This window comes from Megalobrama amblycephala, unplaced genomic scaffold (genome assembly GCF_018812025.1).
Source record: "Megalobrama amblycephala isolate DHTTF-2021 unplaced genomic scaffold, ASM1881202v1 scaffold405, whole genome shotgun sequence".
Lineage (NCBI taxonomy): Eukaryota > Metazoa > Chordata > Actinopteri > Cypriniformes > Xenocyprididae > Megalobrama > Megalobrama amblycephala.
In genome coordinates, this window is record NW_025953360.1 from 99,857 (window position 1) to 122,599 (window position 22,743).

Below are 22,743 nucleotides of genomic sequence, written 5' to 3' on the forward strand. Positions count from 1 at the left end.
CATATATATATATATATATATATATATATATATATATATATATATATATATATATATATATGTATGTATGTATATGTATGTATATATAGTCAGAACACACAAATACACGGTAACAATATATTTTATTTTTCCAACAAAAACAATGTACAGTGCACATCCCAACCAATGCAAAGTTGCACATACCGTACAAAACAACAGAAGAATTTACTGTATACAGTTACAGTAAAAAAAAAAACTATGCTGCTCTGCCTCTGTTTCCATTGTTGGCATCCATTGCTCCAAAACAGAAGAGCTCACCTGTTGCCCTTTTATGCTAAAGCTCTGTTTGCTAATTGTAAAAATGTGTGACAGGTGTTTGCCCATGTGATGAGTCAGTGTGCATATTTGAATGGCAGTGTGTTCCTTGTGAAAACAAGAGATTTTTCTGCCCGAAAATTGTGCCAAATGTTTTGAAAAAAGTGTGTTTTAGAACTGCAATGTGAGTGTAAAGCAGGAATTGTGCTTGTAGTTTAGCAGAATTGGTTCAGGGGGTTGGTGCATGAGTTACATGTTGTGGTCATTGTGTCTCAAGTACCAATATTTGTGTGTAAACAATTGAGAAAAACTGTAAAAATGCTTATTGTTAAATAATTTCTTCCTTTTTTGACTTTCTTTGTGTCTTGGGCTTTTTCCACTATGCATATCATGTACCTATCTAGACAAAACAAGAAGTAGTCCTAAATGTATTTATGCACTTACATTTCTTTCTTAATTATATTTCTTGAAATGCCATACATGGTAAGGTTTGATTCTTGAATGCTCAAGCCATCCCAGAGATTGTTGTTTGACCTATATGAACCTTCTTCCTGAATAAATCTGAGAATGCTTTGTACCACTTGATCTGTGTCTGCTTGGTCATTCTCCCGAGATCTCGTGCTGCTGCTGCCACACATCACAGGAGTTGAGGTGCCTGTTTCTAAACTGATGACTGAGACTACAAATATTCTATGATTGAGATTTTAATCTAACACTTATCAATTGTTTCAGTATTTGTTTGATATGTTTTTTCAATAAGTTTGAGCTGCTGTTGTTGCAAAAGTAGAGGTTTTATACTATATTTAAAGATTGGAACATTAGGTCTTCATTTCTGACTTGCTGTGTTTAAGCATTTGAAAATAGGATCAGAAAGATCCATGATTCTGGTATGGGGTAAGCTTATATGAAAAGAAAATGTAAGCATTTTAGAAACATGTTAATTGACTGCATTTTGTGTGAAAACGACACGAATTGTGCTAATTGTATGGTGTATGTGTTTAGAGTTTTGAAAATGTGACTACAGAATGGACAAAGGTATGTTAGCAATCGAAAAAAACTGTAATTGTAACCTAAACTGTTTTCACACACTAGAGGTCGCTGTGAGCGCACTAGATTCAGTAGCAGCGCTGATTCTCGCACCTCTCGCCGGGTGCAGTGGCGCGCGCCTGTAATCCAAGCTACTGGGAGGCTGAGGCTGGAGGATCGCTTGAGCTCAGGGCTTCTGGGCTGCAGTGGACTATGTCGATCGGGTGTCCGCACTAAGTTCGGTATCGATATGGTGTTCCTGGGGGAGCTCGGGACCACCAGGTCGTCTAAGGAGGGGTGAACCGGCCCAGGTCGGAGACGGAGCAGGTCAAAACCCCCGTGCCGATCAGTAGTGGGATCGCGCCTGTGAATAGACACTGCAGTGCAGCCTGAGCGATACAGCGAGACTCGGTCTTTTGTGTTTGTTTTTGTCCATTAGGATAGAAGTGAAAGATGAATAATGTGACTTAGACTACATAAATTAAATTTATGACCGTGCATTTCCATTTTACTTGTTAAATCCAGATATTAGCTCCTCTCACTTTCAAATTTGTAATCTTTTTAAAATCTGAAGTGTTAAATCTTTTCAGTAATGACAAATGCTGATTTGCACTGATGTGCTGTACTGTATCAAATTATTGGTAGCCTATTTATTTTTATTTATTTATTTTTTGTCATCTTTTGGTAAATGGGGGGATTGGCTTCAGACAAAAAGACAAAATGCAGACAAAAATGGTAAAACATTAGGATTGACAACAACAGTACTACAGTAGGCTCATATGCGCTCCTCCATCATTAAGACTTTGCATTGCTGATCTAAAATGTAAAAAATAAAATAAAAATTAAAAAAAGGCTTTCAACTTCAACACTTTATTAGATCCCCGAGGGGCAATTGTTTTGCAGACAGTGGCAACAAAGAATACATGCATCCACCCAGTCGACAACAGGACATTACAATAAAACATAGGGATAAAAATAAGTGAAGTTCACAACGTAATTTCGGGAGGAGTGAACCCATCTAATCTTTAAATTAGTGAAACTCAAACATAATCTCAAGAGGAGGGAACCCTAATCTTTCAATTACATCCAGAGCATATAAGCAGCTACTCACCCTGCTCTGGCATCAGTTGTTTCGATATCCCTCCACCTCCCCAACTCCACCACATAAATTAAGCATCTCATCTATCGTACTCCTCTTTCATGCAATAGTAGTCCCTGGGGGGTATATCCAAGCTCGAGTTGAAGCTGCTTCCTCGAACCCCTCCACAGCGGACAGCAAGCCAAATACGCTTAACCTTATTAGCTTAAAGATTTTATGAGGAAACGAACTCGTGAAACAATTGTTAAGTTAAGTTTAGTTTAGTGGCTTTTTAACAAGTCCAAGTTTAAATTCGACCGATTCGATTCTGGCTTTGGAATTTCATAATGATCATATCATCATTTCAGATGCAATAAGTACGAAGATTATTGTAGTTGATTAATTATTCTGTCACAGACTTTTTTAATGCACGTTTTATTCCTAATAAATTTACTATTAGTTTCTTCTCTAAATATGTTTCCATCACGTATTATGTGCATTTTATTTCGTTGAATAAAAACTATCCAACCCAACGAGTGAGTTACATTTATTCACATTTTTTGCAGTATCTTTGTGCAGACGTAGCCGGTTTTTTTTTTTTTTTTTTTCTCAGAAAACCAATATGACTCATTTAAAATTCTGTACTACTTACATTACTGCATGCACAAGTTTCAGAAACCCACTTTAAAAATGACGGTCAAATGCAATAGATCATCGTTAAGACATGGTAATGGACCCTTTCTTTGTCCATTTATTCAGCTTCTTAATGATTTTAGTAGTAACATTTAACATAGATAGGCTTTAGCAAATTATGGACAATATTATTTCTATTATACTTCATTTTTTTGAACATGCACATGGCTTCTGTCTCGCGCAGACACGCATACGAGCCTTTAAAAGTATTTGGCTGCGGAAAGATGCGTTAGGCGTGTGCACTGCACACTATCTAGTGGACTTTTGTTTTCAAGCAGTGGCATAACTTTGTTTTAAAATGTGGGTAGGACAGAAATGTGTGTGTGTGTGTGGGGGGGGGGGGTGAATTGTAATTGTATTATTACAATAATAATAATATGATATTAAAATTAATATGATAGTTTTTTCCTTACATCTGCTATAATACAATATGTCATTAGTCTCGAGAGTATGTACATTAGTATTATTTATAGTATTATTATATTATTATATAGTATTATTATTATGGTATTATATATTAGTATTATTAGTATTATAATTATATATGTGGATCCCCATTTAATAATGTGTTGTCCTGATGGACTAATGGCAGCACTTTTGTTTAGCGTGCAAGAGGTTCAGGGTTCTAATCCATCCATGTTTAATTTTTTTTCCTCATTAAAACCAAAGATGTTCATCAGTGATTGTATATCAAGAACAGGGAAGCGTTTATATGTATTTTGTTTTGTGATTTCAACGTAACGAATAGAGAGTCTCTGCAGCAGTTAAGCGATAGACTGAAACGCTCGTCCGTGTGAATCCGCAGTGTGCACGAGCGCCAAGAGAACACTGTTGCGCCTCTGATAACAGCAACAATAAGCACTCAACATGATTTCAAAAACAACAGAAAGATCCATGATTCTGGTATGGGGTAAGCTTATATGAAAAGAAAATGTAAGCATTTTAGAAACATGTTAATTGATTGCATTTTGTGTGAAAACGACACGAATTGTGTTAATGGTATGGTCACAACAGACGGATGTTCTGCTAAATGTGTTTAGAGTTTTGAAAATGTGACTACAGAATGGACAAAGGTATGTTAGCAATCGAAAAAAAACTGTAATTGTAACCTAAACTGTTTTCACACACTAGAGGTCGCTGTGAGCGCACTAGATTCAGTAGCAGCGCTGATTCTCGCAGCTCTCGCCGGGTGCAGTGGCGCGCACCTGTAATCCAAGCTACTGGGAGGCTGAGGCTGGAGGATCGCTTGAGCTCAGGGGTTCTGGGCTGCAGTGTACTATGTCGATCGGGTGTCCGCACTAAGTTCGGTGTCGATATGGTGCTCCTGGGGGAGCCCGGGACTACCAGGTCGTCTAAGGAGGGGTGAACCGGCCCAGGTCGGAGACGGAGCAGGTCAAAGCCCCCGTGCCGATCAGTAGTGGGATCGCGCCTGTGAATAGACACTGCAGTGCAGCCTGAGCGATACAAAGAGACTCAGTCTTTTGTATGCATAGTTATTCAGTGTTTATTCATAATAAATAAGAATAACAACAAAATGAACACAGAATGATATTGATAATTAACTCATTGTTTGATTCCCCCGATTCTAATTCTGAAATTCTTTTTAAGGGTCAGTCACACTTTTCATTCCATTGACTTCCATGCAGATGTGAAAGCAGCAGACTGGAAAAATAAGATCATGCAGATTTCAGTGTTCCAGTTCAAGTTTGGTGAATTCTCACCTGCGAAATTCGCAGGCTATCACTTGAAGACGTGACCAATACAAGATCAATGTCCTGGTGTGACATCTTAGCTTAATTACAAGAATGCAAACTTTAAATCTACAGTATTGCAATAAAGTGGAGTAGATATTTTTAGATTTTGGATACATGTTGAATTATGTTTTTAAACAAGATGCCACTGAATGTTACGTCATATCATGACAGTTGCAGTGTCTGTTCAGATGTTGCATGCTCAAAGTCTAGTGTGACCACGGTATATACAGTATAATATAGTATAATACAAGGGCTGAATTATAAGCACCTAACCCAGTTGTGTTGGTGTAAAAACTGCTGAAATAGTCAAAACTAGAAGAATCTCAGCAGGCCATATCATGCAGTGTCATTTTTATTTGTCAAGCTTGCTTTACAAATATTAGTCTCAGTTTTCATCAGAACATTACAGGGAGGTGTCATTTGACAATCACATTTTAAACTGAATGGCAGGGTATACAACACAAAGTATTTTTCTATTTAAGTATCTTTAAAGAAAAAAAAACTTTTGTAATATTACTAGTGCAATGAAAAAACAATACATTTTTATGTGGGGATACAAATAGTAATATAATAATTCTGTCATAATTCCCTTTTATGCATTAGATTTGGGGGCTTTTATTTTGATGGAAAACCAAAGAAAAATCTCCATTTAGTTGGCAACAGTTTTTAATTCACATCTCCTCACAAATTAGGTGAAATGCTGTCAACTTCTGTCTACTAAAAAAGTTTAAGATTAAGCTATGTAAAAAAAAGAAGAATCTTGCACACTATGTTCTAAATGTGACTCAAACTCATTTAGTGTAAAATGGCATTTACTGCGAGTCGTTGCAATACAGTGACAAGGTTTTACGATCTCAGAAAGCAGTGAGTGAAAACCAGCGTTGGTTCAGTTGCATTTGTAGGATCTTTGAAACAATTTTAATGCCAAACATTTTAATGCTAATTAAGGCCTTATTTTTACTTTAATGAATTAAAGGCTCCACGGACATGTATCCAGCGACGAAGAATTCTTGATACCGTTGACTGATGAATCCTGAAAAGGTGACCTAAGAATTCCTCGGACAGATTGAGGCGCAGCTTCATCAGTGTAAGAAGAAGTTCCTGAGTAGGCTTGAGCGAATGTTTTGTAGTAACAGGAACAACTGATGACACAGAGCTGAACAACAGCATGAAAGTCTGTAAACTGGGCAGTCCTGTGAAAAATTTAATTTTGCTATCATCAAATTGTGAGGGATCAAGTACATGAAGTTTCAACTCGCTTTCCAATTCGTGAACTTTTTCTCTCAGTGACTGACATTCAGAGTTTAAAGATTTAATCTGTTCGTGTAAAGAGGCGATGTCACTGTGTGTCTCATCCGTCTGGACCTCAGTGCCTTGGACTTCAACCGTCTGGACCTCAGTTCCTTGGACTTCAACCGTTGGACCTCAGTTCCTTGGATTTCAACCATCTGGACCTCTTTCTTTAATGTGGAACTTTGATACAGGTTCATGAGAGCTGTTGCAGCTAGCTCTTTACTTGTGTTGGCACTGACAAATCTTTTCACAGAAACTTCTCGAAATCGTTGATATCTTTCCAGGTTTTTGACAGCACGAGTTCGATCAGTTTTGGAGGTGAAACTGAATAAACTTGGCACATAGTCAGGGTGTAGTGGATCATCACTCTTTTTTCCTGAAAGAAACAAAAAGGTTTTACTTTAGTAACAACATTTGGACTAAATCTCTCAATAATCTCTATCATTAGCTACTGGCTAGTAAATTGTTAGATTTCAATCGCCAGTGATTGAGTTAGAGGCTACGAAAATGTTTAGCACAGATATGTTCACTCGCCTAAATTAGAGATTTTGAGACTTTCACTCTCTGGATCTTTACAGCGTCGTAAGTGAACTACTCATTGATTTCAATATGCACAGAGTATTTTACGCATCGTAAACTCATCAACTTCATTAAGCTTCGAAGCTTTATGAATCTTTTGTTTCAAATCAGTGGTTCGGAGTGTGTATCAAACTGCCACATGATTTCAGTAAACAAGGCTTCGTTACGTCATAAGTGTTTCGAAACATTTTGATATTTCAATTCATGTTAGGCTGGGCGATTTCGCATGCGATTCTCAACCTTTCGCAGTAAAGCCGGTTCCCTGATTACCTCTAAATCGCCATCACCTGTTTAAAATGGAGCGCCTTTTATAGACAGAGCCGTAGTCCTGAAAGCCACGCAAAATCGGGTTCATTATCGAGTCGATTCATCTTCGTACTGAACGCGATTTTGCTGGCTTGTTGTTTAAACCTGCAAGACATTTGTTCATTTCCAAATCTGAGAGTTTTCTGTTCCTTCATTGCAGCTACACAACTACCACTTTGATGCTTCAAAAAGTTCATAAAGAGATTGTAAAACTAAATTTCAATGGTTCACGTGACTTTAGGGCTGCATGATTTATTGCACGATTGCTTTGGCTGATTATTTTATGAGCAGCTTGTCAGAGCTGTACGGCTCTGTGATCAGTAGTAAATGCTTCTCCATCTGAAAGCCAAAGGGCACTCTCACACAGAAACTGCAAATATGCCCTGCTGCCAAAGCAGAACCAAGCGGCAACCTCCCCCAGTTTCTCGTAAAGCCAATACGGAAGTGACTTAAACTGCCATTTATCGACTGGCCGCTAGGGACAGGGTCCAAAAGAGAGCAGAATTTTAGTTTACAGCAGAAAAAAAACATGTTTACAGCCTGGATCAAATTGTGGTTTTGGTCTATACAGCTAATTTTGCCTTTCATGAAAACTGAGGGGGGTGAATTTTTTTTATAACTCATCCGTTTAAATTATATTAAAAGGTGCCCTTGAATACTATTTTACAAGATGTGATAAAAGTCTAAGGTGTCCCCAGAATGTGTCTGTGAAGTTTCAGCTCAAAACACCCCATGGATTTTTTAATATACGTTTTAACTGCCTATTTTGGGGCATAATTAAATTTGCGCCGATTCAGTGCGTGTCCCCTTTAAATGCTCGTGATCCTCGTCCCCAAGCTCGCAAGAGTCGCAACTCCATAATACATTGTATAAACAATAGAATACATGAGCAATATCACACGAGTAGCCATGCGATATGGCTGTATATCAGCAGGGCTGTGATTCGTCTGTAGGTAATCACAGCGTGCTGATATACAGCCATATCGCATGGCTACGAGTGTGATATTGCGTTTATACAACAGTTCGACGGCACGAGTGTGTAAACAAATAAAAACAACAACGGAGTGTCTTTAAAACCCTCTTTTGTGCAGCACTACTTCCTTCTGCCACAGATTCAAATCTCAAGTTGACAGCTGGACCAAGCCTCCATTACTAATTCTAAAACGTCACTTTAGAACTAGTAATGAAGGAACGTTGAGACCCTCCATTGAAACTCATTGAATTTTGTACAGAATTGAGAGAGAGAGATCACCTAAGAGAGAAGGCTATTACCTGTCTGATATATTGCATTGCATTCATTCTTCAAGTCGATGTCCATAATATTATATCTATTATAAAAGTCCGTTTGAATGTCCACTGAGGGAAGCGATCTTGTATTTGTCCTTTTTACAGCTATGGGAGTTTTCCATAATATCCATAACACCACAGCTCTAAAACAACTTCCTTTGCAAAAGTTCCTTTCAATTTAAAAGTCTCTTGTGACTACAAATATTTAACGAATGAAAAGGATTTTAAAGAGCTTGTGCCAACACCTCGTAACTCCATTGGATCATCAAACTGTCAATCAAACCTCATAAATCCGCCCCACCTCGTGAATGAATTTTACCTCAGCTAATTCCAGCCGCCGAATTAGGCATCTCAGCCGTATTTGTGCTTTTTTTCTAGATTATTTTTTACAATTATGAAATAATATGGCTTGCTGCGTTAATGGTCGAGACTTCAGACAGATGTGCGCTTGTGTAGATGTGCACATATGCGGAAGATAAACAGAACACACGTTGTTGGATTGTGGCATTGGCTAAAAGTTTTGTTCCTGAGATTTACTACAATGACAATAGCAGGAGGATATAAAACTCTGACAGCACTGCTTGGATATTAACTGCTGCATTATGAAAAATTATACTTTGGATGCAGGCTCATTTGTTTGAGATATATACGATCATATACAGTTTAACAATATAAACGCTGCTCAGGTTGCATTGTTTCTTGAAGAACGATGATGGAGGGCAGATCATTCAGAAGAAATTTGATGCAAACAATGGATAATAAATCAATACTTCATGAATTTTACACTTTTGTGGACAAAAAGTACTGTTTTTTTGTTTTTCAAATGGACACTCATGGACATTTTACCCAAATGCCATGGATTAGATTGATCTCACGATTGCTATTTCATTATAAAGGTATGGAGTCCTGTTTGATTTTTCGTGTTGTTATTTGCACACCCAACACAAATTAGTTACTGGTGTTGGAGCATCTATATCTTAAAAAAAAAAAGACTCTGTAGATTGACAGTAAACCTTTAGAATTTTCTAATGATACAACTTATTTATAATATTTAAGACAGACAGATAACTCCTTAGCCTGATAACATGATCACGTCGAGCTAGGTGGGCGTGCGTTCAGCAATCAGCGCCTCAGTTCCAACCACGTCCCGCCTCTTTGCCCATTTTCAGTTATCTGGGAGTGACGTGCAGTGACGTGCTGCTAAGATGGCAGCGGCCTCATTTTCGCTTCAAAAATGCTCTTCAGAAATCTACGGGTGACGTCACGGACAATACGTCAATATTTTTTATATTTTGTAGAACGCATCATTCCAAGAAATCCCATACTATTGCTGTAGCTGAATAAACAGAAGACTGAAACGCTTTGATTGATTAAACATGACTAATAAACACACGACTGCCTTATTCTGTGTAAGAAGTCACATCATCTCACAGAAGGATGCTCAACTGTCAATATGAAGTGAGTTTGGAGTAAAACCGTTATTAAATGTCTTTTGTTGGACAATATGTTAATAAATGCTTCTCATGTCTGGAAAGATGTTTGACGCATGTTGTTTTTTCAAATGCACATTATAAGCGATTCAAACTCAGTGACAAGCTGTGCATAAAAAAAATAATCGCAGCTTTGCGATTTCATAATCGCACTAAGCCAGATCATTTAAGCAATGTTTTTTTTCCCCCCAATCATCTGATTAATTGTGCAACCCTACAAGACATTGGCAGTTTGATACACGCTCCAATCCACTGATTCAAAACAAAAGATTCTTAAAGCTTCGAAACTTCATGAAGCAGTGTTTTTAAAAATCGCCCATCACTAGATATTGTTGGATAAAGTAGTCATTTACACTGAGCCATCGGATTTTATCAAAAATATCTTTAAGGGTTAGTTCACCCAAAAATGAAAATTCTGCCATTTATTACTTACACTCATGCCGTTCCACACCCTTCGTTAATCTTCGGAACACAAATTAAGATATTTTAGTTGAAATCCGTTGGCTCCGTGAGGCCTCCATAGGAAGCAATGACACTTCCTCTCTCAAGATCCATAAAGGTAATAAAAACATATTTAAATCGGTTCATGTGAGTACAGTGGTTCAATATTAATATTATAAAGCGACGAGAATATTTTTGGAGTGCCAAAAAAACCCCAAAATAATTACTTATTTAGTGATGGCCGATTTCAAAACAATGCTTCATGAAGCATCGAAGCACAAATGAATCAGTGTGTCGAATCATGATTCAGAACGCGTCAAACCGCCAACGACTGAAATCACGTGACTTTGGCGCTCCGAACAGCAGATTCGATACACTGATTTATTTGTGCTCCGATGCTTCCTGAAGCAGTGTTTTGAAATCGGCCATCACTAAATAAGTCGTTATTTTGTTTTTTTTGGCGCTCCAAAAATATTCTCGTCGCTTTATAATATTAATATTGAACCACTGTACTCACATGAACCGATTTAATGTTTTTAGTGCATTAATGGATCGTGAGAGAGGAAATGTCATTGCTCCCTATGCAGGCCTCACTGAGCCATGAGATTTCAACTAAAATATCTTAATTTGTGTTCCGAAAATTAACGAAGGTCTTACGGGTGTGGAACGGCATGAGGGTAAGTAATAAATGACAGAATTGTCATTTTTGGGTGAACTAACCTTTTAAAGTGAAAATATTAGTGAGTGCTCTCTGGATCACAGACACTGGAAGAAGTTATTATGTCAACGTCGAACAAAGCGAAGCTTAAAACATAATTATTCATCTATGCACATAATTGTATAGATTGTGTTGTGTTTATTTAATGATTTGCCACAGGTATGGTTAGGATATGCTACAAGTAAATGAGCCAACAGCTGTTACACAAACTAACATTTGATTGTGAAACTACTGCAGAGTTGCTTATTTTAACTTAACCAACATACATTTGATAGTGTCAATATGTTTTTCCATCTGATTTACACTCATAGTGCACCATGTGGTCAAATTAGGCCATTTTCTCCCACATTCTTGCTCGTTTTTTCATTCTTTTTTTGTCTATAACCATATAGTGCATTCTATCCACTAAATGTATGTTTTTGGGGGGAAAGACTGGGAATGTTTATACACTTTCATGATTTCGTTTTAAGATTAAAAGGATTTTGGATTAGATTTAATTAGAGCAAGCAATTAAGGACTGGCAAAGAATAATATAATCAGAAATATTAAACAGAGTATAAATGATACCATAACAACATTATATGGGCTAATAGAAAATGAAAACAAAATGGAAATATTTAATGGTAAAAACGTCGAAGAATAAAACGAAAAAAGCCACCCCTGACACCAGCAAACGTTGACTTCAAATGAACAAGTTTGAATTGAAGTGTTAAAGATAAAGGCCCATCTATATTATGACATTTTTGGACCAGTGTGATGGCAGCAAGCTAAATTAAAATCTTAGGGAGGTGTAGTAAAATCTCAGGGGGTACATGAAAATATTTTACGCCTAAAGGGGTTCGGCTGACAAAAAACCTCGCGAACTCGTGGGGGTGTGCTGCCCAAATTCACCATACCTGACACAAAATGGCAACTGCAAATCCACGTTTCGCTGCCTGGATTCCAGTTGTTTCTACGAATCGCAGCGATCCATTTGCTTCTCTTTTCTTTTGCTTTCGGCAGTCTGTAAAAAGATAGGTCCGATTCCTTGTTGAATCTGTTTTTACAATCAGTCACACAACAGCTCTTTCCCATTTTAGGAGTGTTTTTTTGCTTTCAAGCTGCCACTCAGTGGGTGAAACAGCAGTGACTTCCGCCTACTGTGACGTCAGGTGCAACTGGTTCCGGAAGAAAAAAAATCCCTGTAGTCTATATTGGAAATGACTGTTGTCGTGTTTATTATTTGTAATGTGAATGGCATTTCATAAAAATAAATAAAGAAGAAAAGAAAAAGAAAAAAGAAAAGATCAATCCCAAAAGAAAATTCAACTCTGCAAAGAGACAAGAAGGAATTTTACTTTCTAAAAGCTCTAAAAGTTTTGTCCTGTCCACACTTACTTACGCAGTTCTTTGCTTGGAGTTTGATAAAGAAGTGCTAAAAAACTGAATGGTATACAATTTTCTTTGGAAAAATAAAAGCCACTAATCTGGACATCACTACTTTAAATTAATTGGCTTAAGAACTGTTTAATTCCTCATCAGTTTCAAATATTATCCCTAATTATATATATATATATATATACATATATATATATAATTGAAGTTGGTGCCTTGAATTTTCTTTTATTTAGTAATTATGATGTCACAAAGATCCTAATCAAGTTTCCAGTTTTCAACAGCGGATGCTTTTGGCTTGGTCCCAAATATAACTTTTCTCCACACAAAATGTTATGCTTGGAATAATATGAACATTCTCTACAGAAATAAATAACTCTTTTTGATAACTTGTTCAAGAAGTTGGACAACTTCTTAACTTCTGTCTACTCAGATATTTTAGAGAAACACAAAATTCTGCTCAAGAATATGCTGTTTTTGATACAGTTCCCTCTAGAGTGTCATTGCTGTTGTAGTAAGTTTCCATGGCCATTGACCCATGCAGATATTTTGCATCAGAGATTCTAATGTTTATTCAACCTCACTTCGTGTATGTGACTTCTCTTTGAATTATTGAAAAAGGTCAAGTGGGTGTGCCTTATTTTTAAATTATTAAATTATTCCTTACTTAATATGCTTTCTACTAGCCAAGCACTACACACAAGTGCAAATATAATGTTCTAAACCTTTCTTTCCTGTAAGATTGATCTTGACGGGTATTTGAAAACTAAAACTCCAAATATACCAAAGCTATGAAAAACTGTGCTCTCTCTCTCTCTCTCTCTCTCTCTCTCTCTCGATATATATGATAACTGTGCTTCCCATATTCAACTTATGTGACCACTTAAAGAGTTAGTTCACCCAAAAATAAAAATTCTGCACAAATTAAATCTGTTCACCATATAAAGCAATCAATTCTCTTCAGAAAATATGGACTAAACAACTTAATTCATATGGAATTTGTGGTATGGATGTGGTAAGATCAGTGTGGCACAAGTTTGTGCTGGCATCTTAGGACTGAATTCACTCCTTGGTTTACTCAGAAACCATTGAAGACTCTGAGATGTTACACAATGCTCAGAATCATTATCTAATCTAACAACCAATCAGACCAAGACTTAAAGGTGCCGTAGAACGTGTTTTCAAAAGATGTAATATAAGTCTAAGGTGTCCCCTGAATGTGTCTGTGAAGTTTCAGCTCAAAATAACCCATAGATTTTTTTTTTATTCATTTTTTTATATGCCTATTTTGGGGCATCATTAAATATGCGCCGATTCAGGCTGCGGCCCCTTTAAATTCTCATGCCCCCCCCCCCCCCCTCCGAGATCAAGACTGCCTTAAACAGCATAAACAAAGTTCACACAGCTAATATAACCCTCAAAATGGATCTTTACAAAGTGTTCGTCATGCAACATGACTAATCGCGTAAGTATAGTATTTATTTGGATGTTTACATTTGATTCTGAATGAGTTTGATAGTGCTCTGTGGTTAAAGCTAACATTACACACTGTTGGAGAGATTTATAAAGAATGAAGTTGTGTTTATGAATTATACACACTGCAAGTGTTTAAAAAATGAAAATAACGACAGTCCTGTCTCTGTGAATACAGGAAGAAACGATGGTAACTTTAACCACATTTAACAGTACATTAGCAACATGCTAACAAAACATTTAGAAAGACAATTTACAACTATCACTAAAAATATCATGGATCATGTCAGTTATTATTGCTCCATCTGCCATTTTTCGCTATTGTTCTTGCTTGCTTACCTAGTCTGATGATTCAGCTGTGCACATCCAGACGTCCTGCCCTTGTGTAATCCCTTGAACATGAGCTGGCATATGCAAATATTGGGGGCGTACATATTAATGATCCCGACTGTTACGTAACAGTCGGTGTTATGTTGAGATTCGTCTGTTCTTCTGAGGTCTTTTAAACAAATGAGATTTATATAAGAAGGAGGAAACAATGGTGTTTGAGACTCACTATATGTCATTTCTATGTACTGAACTCTTGTTATTCAACTATGCAAAGGTAAATTCAATTTTTAATTCTAGGGCACCTTTAAGCGAGCATGTGTCCCCGATGAGATTAAATTCTTCAGTGATGTGGACATCACACCTGACATTCATGAGGGAACTGGACTTTTTGAAGTCAAGTTGGTCTTGGCATCCTTATTAACCGAAGATCTTGTGAGTTTAGAAACACTAAACTACAATCAGGTTCCATGATAGTTGCAAACTTACTGTATTAAGAACCCTAATGTGGCAAATAAACTATTTTGGACAATGCGATTTGAGGCAAGCCATAATTGCTATAAACAGCTGAATCATTTGTAATTTTAAAAACATTTGCAAAACTATGTAACTAAGGAACTATGAAACACTTACTGACAGAAAGTGTTTTCTTCAAAAAAAAAAAAAAAAAAAAAAACAGAGTTTGGACAAGGACACAGCTTATCTCTCGCTGCAATATAGGGAAATTTGTGCAGGGCCTTGAAGAACTACACTCATTTGCTGAGGTTCATGTATACTGATTGGATAGTATTTAATGGCACAGAGTATGGACCAGTCATGGCAATTACATTGGGATGCACTGAGGATGGAGTACTTAAGTTTAGAAAGCTGTTGTAACTATTGGCCTTGAAGACGATTAATATATATATATATATATATATATATATATATATATATATATATATAAATGAAACAATGGCACATTGTGTTTTGACCACCATTACTCCTCCCCTGATGAAGCTTTTGAGGCTGTTTCTGTAAACTCACTGCATAATTTCAGTCCTTGCATTCAGTAAAATCAAAATGTAGAGAATGACTTGTACAACTTGTGTAACTCCTCTGGTCCTACTCGCCCGCTCTGGGGCTACGTTTCCCAAAAGCATTGTCAGCCAACTATGGTCCCAAGTTCCATTGAATTCTATTGGTAATGACAGAACTTGCGATGATGGTTGGCTTTGGGATTCGCACCACTGAGCAGGACTTGTACTGACGTCTCTGACATTAGAGGCAGGCCAGCTAACAAGGACACTAAAGACCGCAGTGTTTAGAGAATCTCTTGAGATCAGGGGAGTGAGGTTTTCTTGCACAGCTCTCACTAGCTGGCCTCCGTTACATTCACCCCCCTAAACCTCATTCCCATCCGGGTCACGGCACCAACATAATCCCTCCGGTCCTACTCACTCCTCACCAATTGGGATTCGAACTGGCGTCTCCGACATGGGAGGTAAGCACGCAGTCAATACAGTACAAATACTGGTCAAATAATCCAACAAATGTTGACCAAATAACCGAACAAATTATTATTTTTTGCTGGGTAAAGCTTGGGCAGTAGTGTGATCACACTGTGAATAGACATTGCAGTGCAACCTGAGTAATACAGTGAGAACCAGCCTTTTGTATACTTATTTTGTTTTTACCTATAATGAACAAACAGCAATAACAACAAAATAACACAAATAAAATAATACTGTAAATACTTGTTGTAAATAATGTGATTTAATCAATAGCCTACTACAAATTACTGATTTATTTATTTACATCTGGAAACATAAAGAAATCTTGGTTTCAAAAAAGAATGTCCCACTTTTCAGGAACTTCTTACTAAGTGTCATGATCACCAGCTGGAGTGCCCATGAAAGCCAACAGGGGGCAACAAGGACTTTTCTCACCATTTCCATACAGACTTCATTTCCCATAATCCTTTGCCTGGACTCAACTTCCATTATTGTTTTCACCTGTGTTTTATTAGTGTCATTAGCTCACCATATATAAAGCCTGGTTTATCATTCACTCTTCGTTAACTCTTGTTTGTCTGAAATACAGACTGTATTTCAGAGCATTGTATTCTTGTTTCTTCCTGTGTCTTGGTTTTTGTTTTTTCATGTTCTCAGGATTTTCTGTTTTGCCTGCTGTCTGGATTTTATCATTGTTTGGACTGCTCACTATGTGAATGACCTTTGCCCTATTACCCTCTTATTTAATGCTGCACTTGGATGCATAACACTAAGCTATTTAAGAATATTATGATTTCACTGGCAATTTATTTTTTTAAATTGAGCTCTAACACATTAAAAGACAAGGAAATAACTTGTCAAAAACCTGTCAAATACGCTTGTAACATCTGCATCTGCCATCCATTCCTCCAACCACCAGAGGGAGCCAATACCTGAGTAATGAAAACTGCCAGTTCTTCTTGCATCACTTCCTATTCCTACTTATTATAAGCCACGTTGTTTGTGCATCATATTGTGAAGTATTGCCCTTTTACTCTGTCTTAACCAAACATTTCTATTACACTGTTTGTTTGTTTGTGTATGTTTCTCTGCCTGTTCTTGACCACGGCTTTTGGATTACGGACTTAATTTGTTGTTTGGACTGCCGCTACTGTTATTGACCATGCTTCTTGTCTTGAACCATACTTTGTTTGTGCTACTGTGCTTAAAGGGTTAGTTCACCCCAAAATGAAATTTCTATCATTTATTACTCACCCTCATGTCGTTCCACACCCGTAAGACCTTCATTCATCTTCAGAACACAAATTAAGATATTTTGATGAAATCCAAGAAGTTTTTTTTTATCCTACATTGAAAACAACGAAATTACCACTTTCAATGTCCAGAAAAGTAGTAAAAAATTGTTAAAATAGTCAACGTGACTACAGTGGTTCAACCTTAAAGGGATAGTTCACCCAAAAATGAAAATTTGATATTTATCTGCTTACCCCCAGGGCATCCAAGATGTAGGTGACTTTGTTTCTTCAGTAGAACACAAATGATGATTTTTAACTCTAACTGTTGCCGTCTGTCAGTCAAATAATGGGAGTGAATGGGAACACAATCAATAAGAGTCGAAAAAACTTGCACAGACAAATCCAAATTAAATCCTGCGGCTTGTGATGACACATTGATGTCCTAAGACCAGAAACGATTGGTTTGTGCGAGAAACCGAACAGTATTTATATTATTTTTTATCTCTAATACACCACTATGTCCAACTGTGTTCAGCATTTGCTTAGTGAGGTCTGATTGCACTCTGACAATGGAAGTGATGTCTCGGGCTTATACTTCAATGAGTGCTAGGCATTACTTTCGTTGTCAGAGTGCGATCAGACCTCACTAAGCGAATGCTGAACGCAGTTGGACATTCACTCCCATTATTTGACAGACTGCAACGGTTGGAGTTAAAAATCATCATTTGTGTTCTACTGAAGAAACAAAGTCACCTACATCTTGGATGCGCTGGGGGTAAGCAGATAAACATCAAATTTCATTTTTGGGTGAACTATCCCTTTAATGTTATGATGCGACGAGAATATTTTTTGTGCTCAAAAACAAAACAAACATAACGACTTTATTCAAGAAATTCGTCTCTCCCGTCATTCTGCTACACTATATTTGTTGCAGCGCTTCCAGGTTCTACGTCCGAACTGTGACTCAGTATTGGCTGACGCCCATTCATGTGAGCAGCACGAGGCATGTGTGTGATGCTGACGGAGGAGCCGTCCAATAATGAGCCGGCGTTTGGACGTAAACCCGGAAACACAGCACTGTGCCAACTGCGCAACAGACTGCAGGGAAGAGTGAAAATTGTTGAATAAAGTCGTTATGTTTGTTTTGTTTTTGCACACAAAAAGTATTCTCATCGCTTCACAACATTAAGGTTGAACCTCTAGTCATGTTGACTATTTTAATGTTAATTTTACTACTTTTCTGGGCATTGAATGTGGTAATTTCGTTGCTTTCAATGGAGGATAAAAAAAAAAAACAGATTTCATCAAAAATATTGTGTTCCGAAGTCTTACGGGTGTGGAACGACATGAGGGTGTGTAATTAATGACAGAAATTTCATTTTTGGGTGAACTAACCCTTTCATAACACAGCACATGGATTCAACTACTCAACTGAGTCAATCATCATTACATACGCCTAAAAATTGTCCCTTTGATACACCTTGTTTGTGTCATTTTTTAATGCATAAGTTTGACTCATCCCTGCACCCAATAATTTACCAGTAACCTAACTTAATGACTACTTCCCTGTAGCACTCACACCCACATAAAGTGTTTGAGAGCTTGTCCTGACAAACATCAACGCCACTATCCCACCCACACCAGACCCCTTACAGTTTACCTTGAGGCAACACTCCACTTCAGGTGTCATATCACACATCATTCTCAGCCTGTTCACTCTGGGCAATAAAGACATAGATATACATAGTAGATTTACATAATACAGTAGTCATTATGTAAATGAAGTGGATCAAAACCTTTCATCAAAGTTGTCCTAAAACCTTCTTACAAACACAACTTAGTTCTTAGGACAAATTTGATTAACTTTTTTGATCCACTTCAAATGTTGACTACTATAGATTTACAGTAGTAACAATAAATGAATTCTATATGATAAATATGGGTATTATCTCTAAGGTGGATTCTCAACTTGATATAAGCCTATGATATTTACCATCTTAATCTAACTATGTCATGTCAACAAATGGAAAAGTCAGCCAGCTGTTTATTATCATGTCAACTATTGTGCCTTTTGGCACAGCAGTAGGTGCGCTTTTTACCCTAAATACCATACCTTTACATATTCTTCCGTTATTAAAAAAAAAACTGTTGCTTGAATTACCTTGAACAAAACTGAAAATCAGTAAGAAGACATTTGTTTGAAAATACAATCATTAATTTAATTGATTCTCATTTGCTACTTAAATCAACAACATTTTAAAAACATCAAATATTAGATCAAACTCAGAATCAACTTTGCGCTGCTGCCCGCGATTGCGTCAAGGATCAGACAAATTTGCACATGCATCTTGAAAAGCGGATGTTTAGGAAAGTGTTGCGGCAAGTTTTTGTGGGAAATAAAATCAAAGACGCCTTTTGCCCCGTTGTACCCTATATTGCTGCTCTTGTATTTCAAACTTCATTTTACCCCCCTAAATGAAGAACGAAAAAGAGCTTCTGGATCAGGATCTATGATCATAACACCTTGCTGTTTACTCCAGTGTTGATATAGATAAATTAACTAAATGAATAACTATTGATTCTTACAACGGAATGAATCAATACTGAATTTACTTAAGTTGGACAATGACACCATTTTCTTTAAGAGCTGCTGTGCAGCCAAAATTATATAGCAGTTATCACTGTAAAGCTGCTTTGACAAAATCAGCATTGTAAAAAGCACTATATAAATAAAGGTGACTTGACTTGACAAATATACTTAGACTTTTCTGTCAATATAAGTCAGTATAAGTGCAATTTTAAGTACATTTCTGAGAAGTACATAAAAATTAGACTGAAAGTATGCTTTCTTATTTTTAGTTTAAAAGAAGTATACTTATAGCACACTTGAATGAACTTATTTTTTGTAAGGGTGACATGTGACCAAAATTGGTTGGCAAGTTTCTTTGCATATAAAAGAGATTAAAACCTCTCTCAGACAAAAATGCATTGAATGCATGCAAATGTTCATTTTATCATACCAAATTTTCACACCAAATATCTGTTTTGGTGTGAACAGGCTTAAGATTATAATGATTGCATTCAGGGTTACTTGAGCACAAGTACAAAATTAATGACAGCTTTTAGTTAGATTATTTAAAGATTAAGCAGGACAGCGTTACTGTTTTATGAGGTGGACATTTCATGTGAATTTGTAGAAAATCAATGTGAGTCGTACAAAAATGTATGATTTTTAGAAAAAAGTAAGCATGAAGGTCCTCGTCTCTAAACATAACCATCACGGGGCATTAGCAGATTGTACAAAAACATACAATGAGATGGGATACAAATGAGTTACAATGGTTTAACCACAAATTTGCCAAACCATTATGAAATGCCATGAGATTGTTGAAATTTCAACTAAATTCTTGGATGCTGCAGTGGGTTTTACAGAGAATCACAGATTTTGAGAAATTATCCATAAGTGGAATATTTTACAGCAAATACAACTGTGAACGCGACTTCAGTTCACAAGCATTCTGTAGGCTTTGTTATTGCTAACCAGCGTTGTTGTATTATATCCAATCTGTAAGCCAGTGCAAAAGTAAATCTTTATTTAGAAATAATTGTTTATCAGAATATTTTCACAGCTTTGTGGAGCTTGTGTGGGTGTACCTGGGTTAATTCCCAAACTGAAGCTTTCTTTGATGCACACAAGTGTGGCTTGTAGGGCTGAGCGAGTGTGTGAAACTCTTTACCGCCCTAGTACATTAGTAATCCATTTAAAGGTATACATGTGAATTAAAGGTTTGACAATGCTCTTCATCATCAAAGTATGCTAAGACTTATCTGGTTCAAGGGAATCATAAATATGCTGAGTGAGGACTGTTGGGATAATCCAGGGAGAGGATGGTTCTGTCTGTGGATCCAATGTCTTTTGAACTTCTAATACACATCTGTACCATTTGCTTCACACACTGTAAAAAGTAATATGTTATATCTACTCCATAAAATTTTGGCAGCAGATTACAAGCAATATTATTAATTCAATTCAATAAATAGAACTGAGTTAGAAAAATAATTAAATTAATTCCTTAAATATCAACCATTTAAAACAAGTAAAATTTAAGTGAAATTTAAACAAAAATGCCTGACTCTCCTTTGTCCTGAGTCCAGAGGCAAATCCCTCCTTCGCCCCAAGTCCCGAGGTGACCCCCGTCCTCATCCCGAGTCCTATGGCGGATCCAGCTCCTAGCCCAGAGGACCCTTATTGTACCTATCATGGCGTTAGCATTCATGTGTGTCTGGGCAGCACACACATCGGCACCAGTCCTCGGGTCAGCTCCAGACTCCGCTCCTGTCCCTGAGACCTCTCCAGTCCCCTCTCCGGGGAAGGCTCCTTGGGACGCCATGGCGGGGCAGGCTCTTTGAGAGGCTCTCCCGAGTGGCCAGCACCACCATGGCTTCCCGAGTGGCCAGCACTGCCATGGCTTCCCAAACTGCCTGATCCTCCATGGCGCCCCTGGACACCCTCCCTCCCTCCCTCCCGGTTATCTATCCACGGCGCGAGGACGTGCCTACCTGGAGGGGGGAGTACTGTCACAATCACCGTCTCTCACCTTCCCCGGACTCCACTTACCAACATCCCTCTGGTTCCTCACCTGCACTCCATCTGCAATCACTGATCACCACCAGCTGTCACCCATCATCTACACCACTCAAAAGGCCCTCACACACTTCACTCAGGGTCTGGTCTCGTCAAGGGCAAGCACTACGTCTATGGATTACACAACAACTTACGTACCTGAACTCCTTACCTGATGCTCACCCTGAGTTTCCTGATTCCTCTGCCTTTCATCTCCCCTCGTCTGTTCTCCATTCCCCATGGATCCTTCACCTGCTAAAGACAACATCTGTTATTTTTTCAGCAAAGTGACTGTTCACTGTGTTTTCTCATTTACTCAATTGCATTCTGCCAGTTTCCGTGCCTCTGATCTCAATAAACAACCTGTTATTCACTTCCCTGTCTGTGTCCGTGACACAATTCTTATATGTTGAGTTTAATTAATAATATTGCATGTAATCTTATTTTAAGTAAATGGGGTCAGATTAATTATATTGTGATCAGAGAAGAAACTGAATTATGCATATCATCCTTCAATTTCTTTTTGTTTCTGATACAAAATAGCAGTGTAAGCTTTAAACCTTACAGGCTGTTTCTGAAGTCACGGTTTCTCCACACCATACTTTTTTCTGCTGAGTTGACTTACTACACTCTTACTAATTAGTGGACTAATCCCTTTTTAAATGTCTGACCTGTCTAGTCAAGCACCTGCTTTTATTAGATTATGGAAATGGACACTTTCCAATACTACAGTGACTGCAGAGAAAATTATAGCCTCACCCATGTCTGGTTTTGAATTAAGCTATGACTGAGTGTACTTTAATGATAACAGTTTATTATAATTGATCACTCGTTAGGTTGTTAGGAGTCCTTAGGTCTAGATTAATAAGGTGTCTTTAATTTAGTTTATCATATGCTGGTTATAGTAATAGTACAGATTAAAAAAAAGATTTGCACAATTTTATTGGTTGCTATGACACACCCTGATAGTGAGGAAACTACTGTCAGAATACTGTACTTGACATTAACACAGTTTAGGGATATGTTGTATATTTCTAAACAATTTTAATTTCCAGCAGATAAATATGAAAATATGTTAAAAAATATATTTTCATGATTTATCACAACCTTTTTTCTTTTGTCAAATCAACTTAGATCATTAATGCGGTTCAAATAACATAATATTGTGAGTTTCTGTTGATTAAATCAATCGCCTTCATTGTACTAACTCAAATTTTTAATTCTAATCAACTCAAAATTTTAAGGCAAACAGGTAACT

At 37.3% G+C, this 22,743-nt stretch overlaps 1 protein-coding gene across 1 annotated transcript; it reads right to left on the reverse strand.

The window, feature by feature from the left end:
* Window positions 1–6,149: 6,149 nt before the first annotated feature.
* Window positions 6,150–12,127, reverse strand: LOC125261370 (THAP domain-containing protein 1-like). Its single transcript, XM_048179947.1, has 2 exons — window positions 11,856–12,127; window positions 6,150–6,514 (listed from the first exon to the last, which is right to left on the reverse strand). Exons 1-2 carry the CDS (start codon window positions 12,031–12,033, stop codon window positions 6,150–6,152), a joined length of 543 nt encoding a protein of 180 aa, XP_048035904.1. The 5' UTR covers window positions 12,034–12,127.
* Window positions 12,128–22,743: the final 10,616 nt, after the last annotated feature.

Excerpts from the sequence above, each read along its gene's own strand:
- LOC125261370 (XM_048179947.1), bottom strand. The coding sequence starts at position 12,033 with ATGGGAAAGAGCTGTTGTGTGACTGATTGTAAAAACAGATTCAACAAG. Across the intron at positions 6,515-11,855 it reads CAGTTGCCATTTTGTGTCAG|GAAAAAAGAGTGATGATCCA; the intron begins GTATGGTGAATT and ends TGTTTCTTTCAG.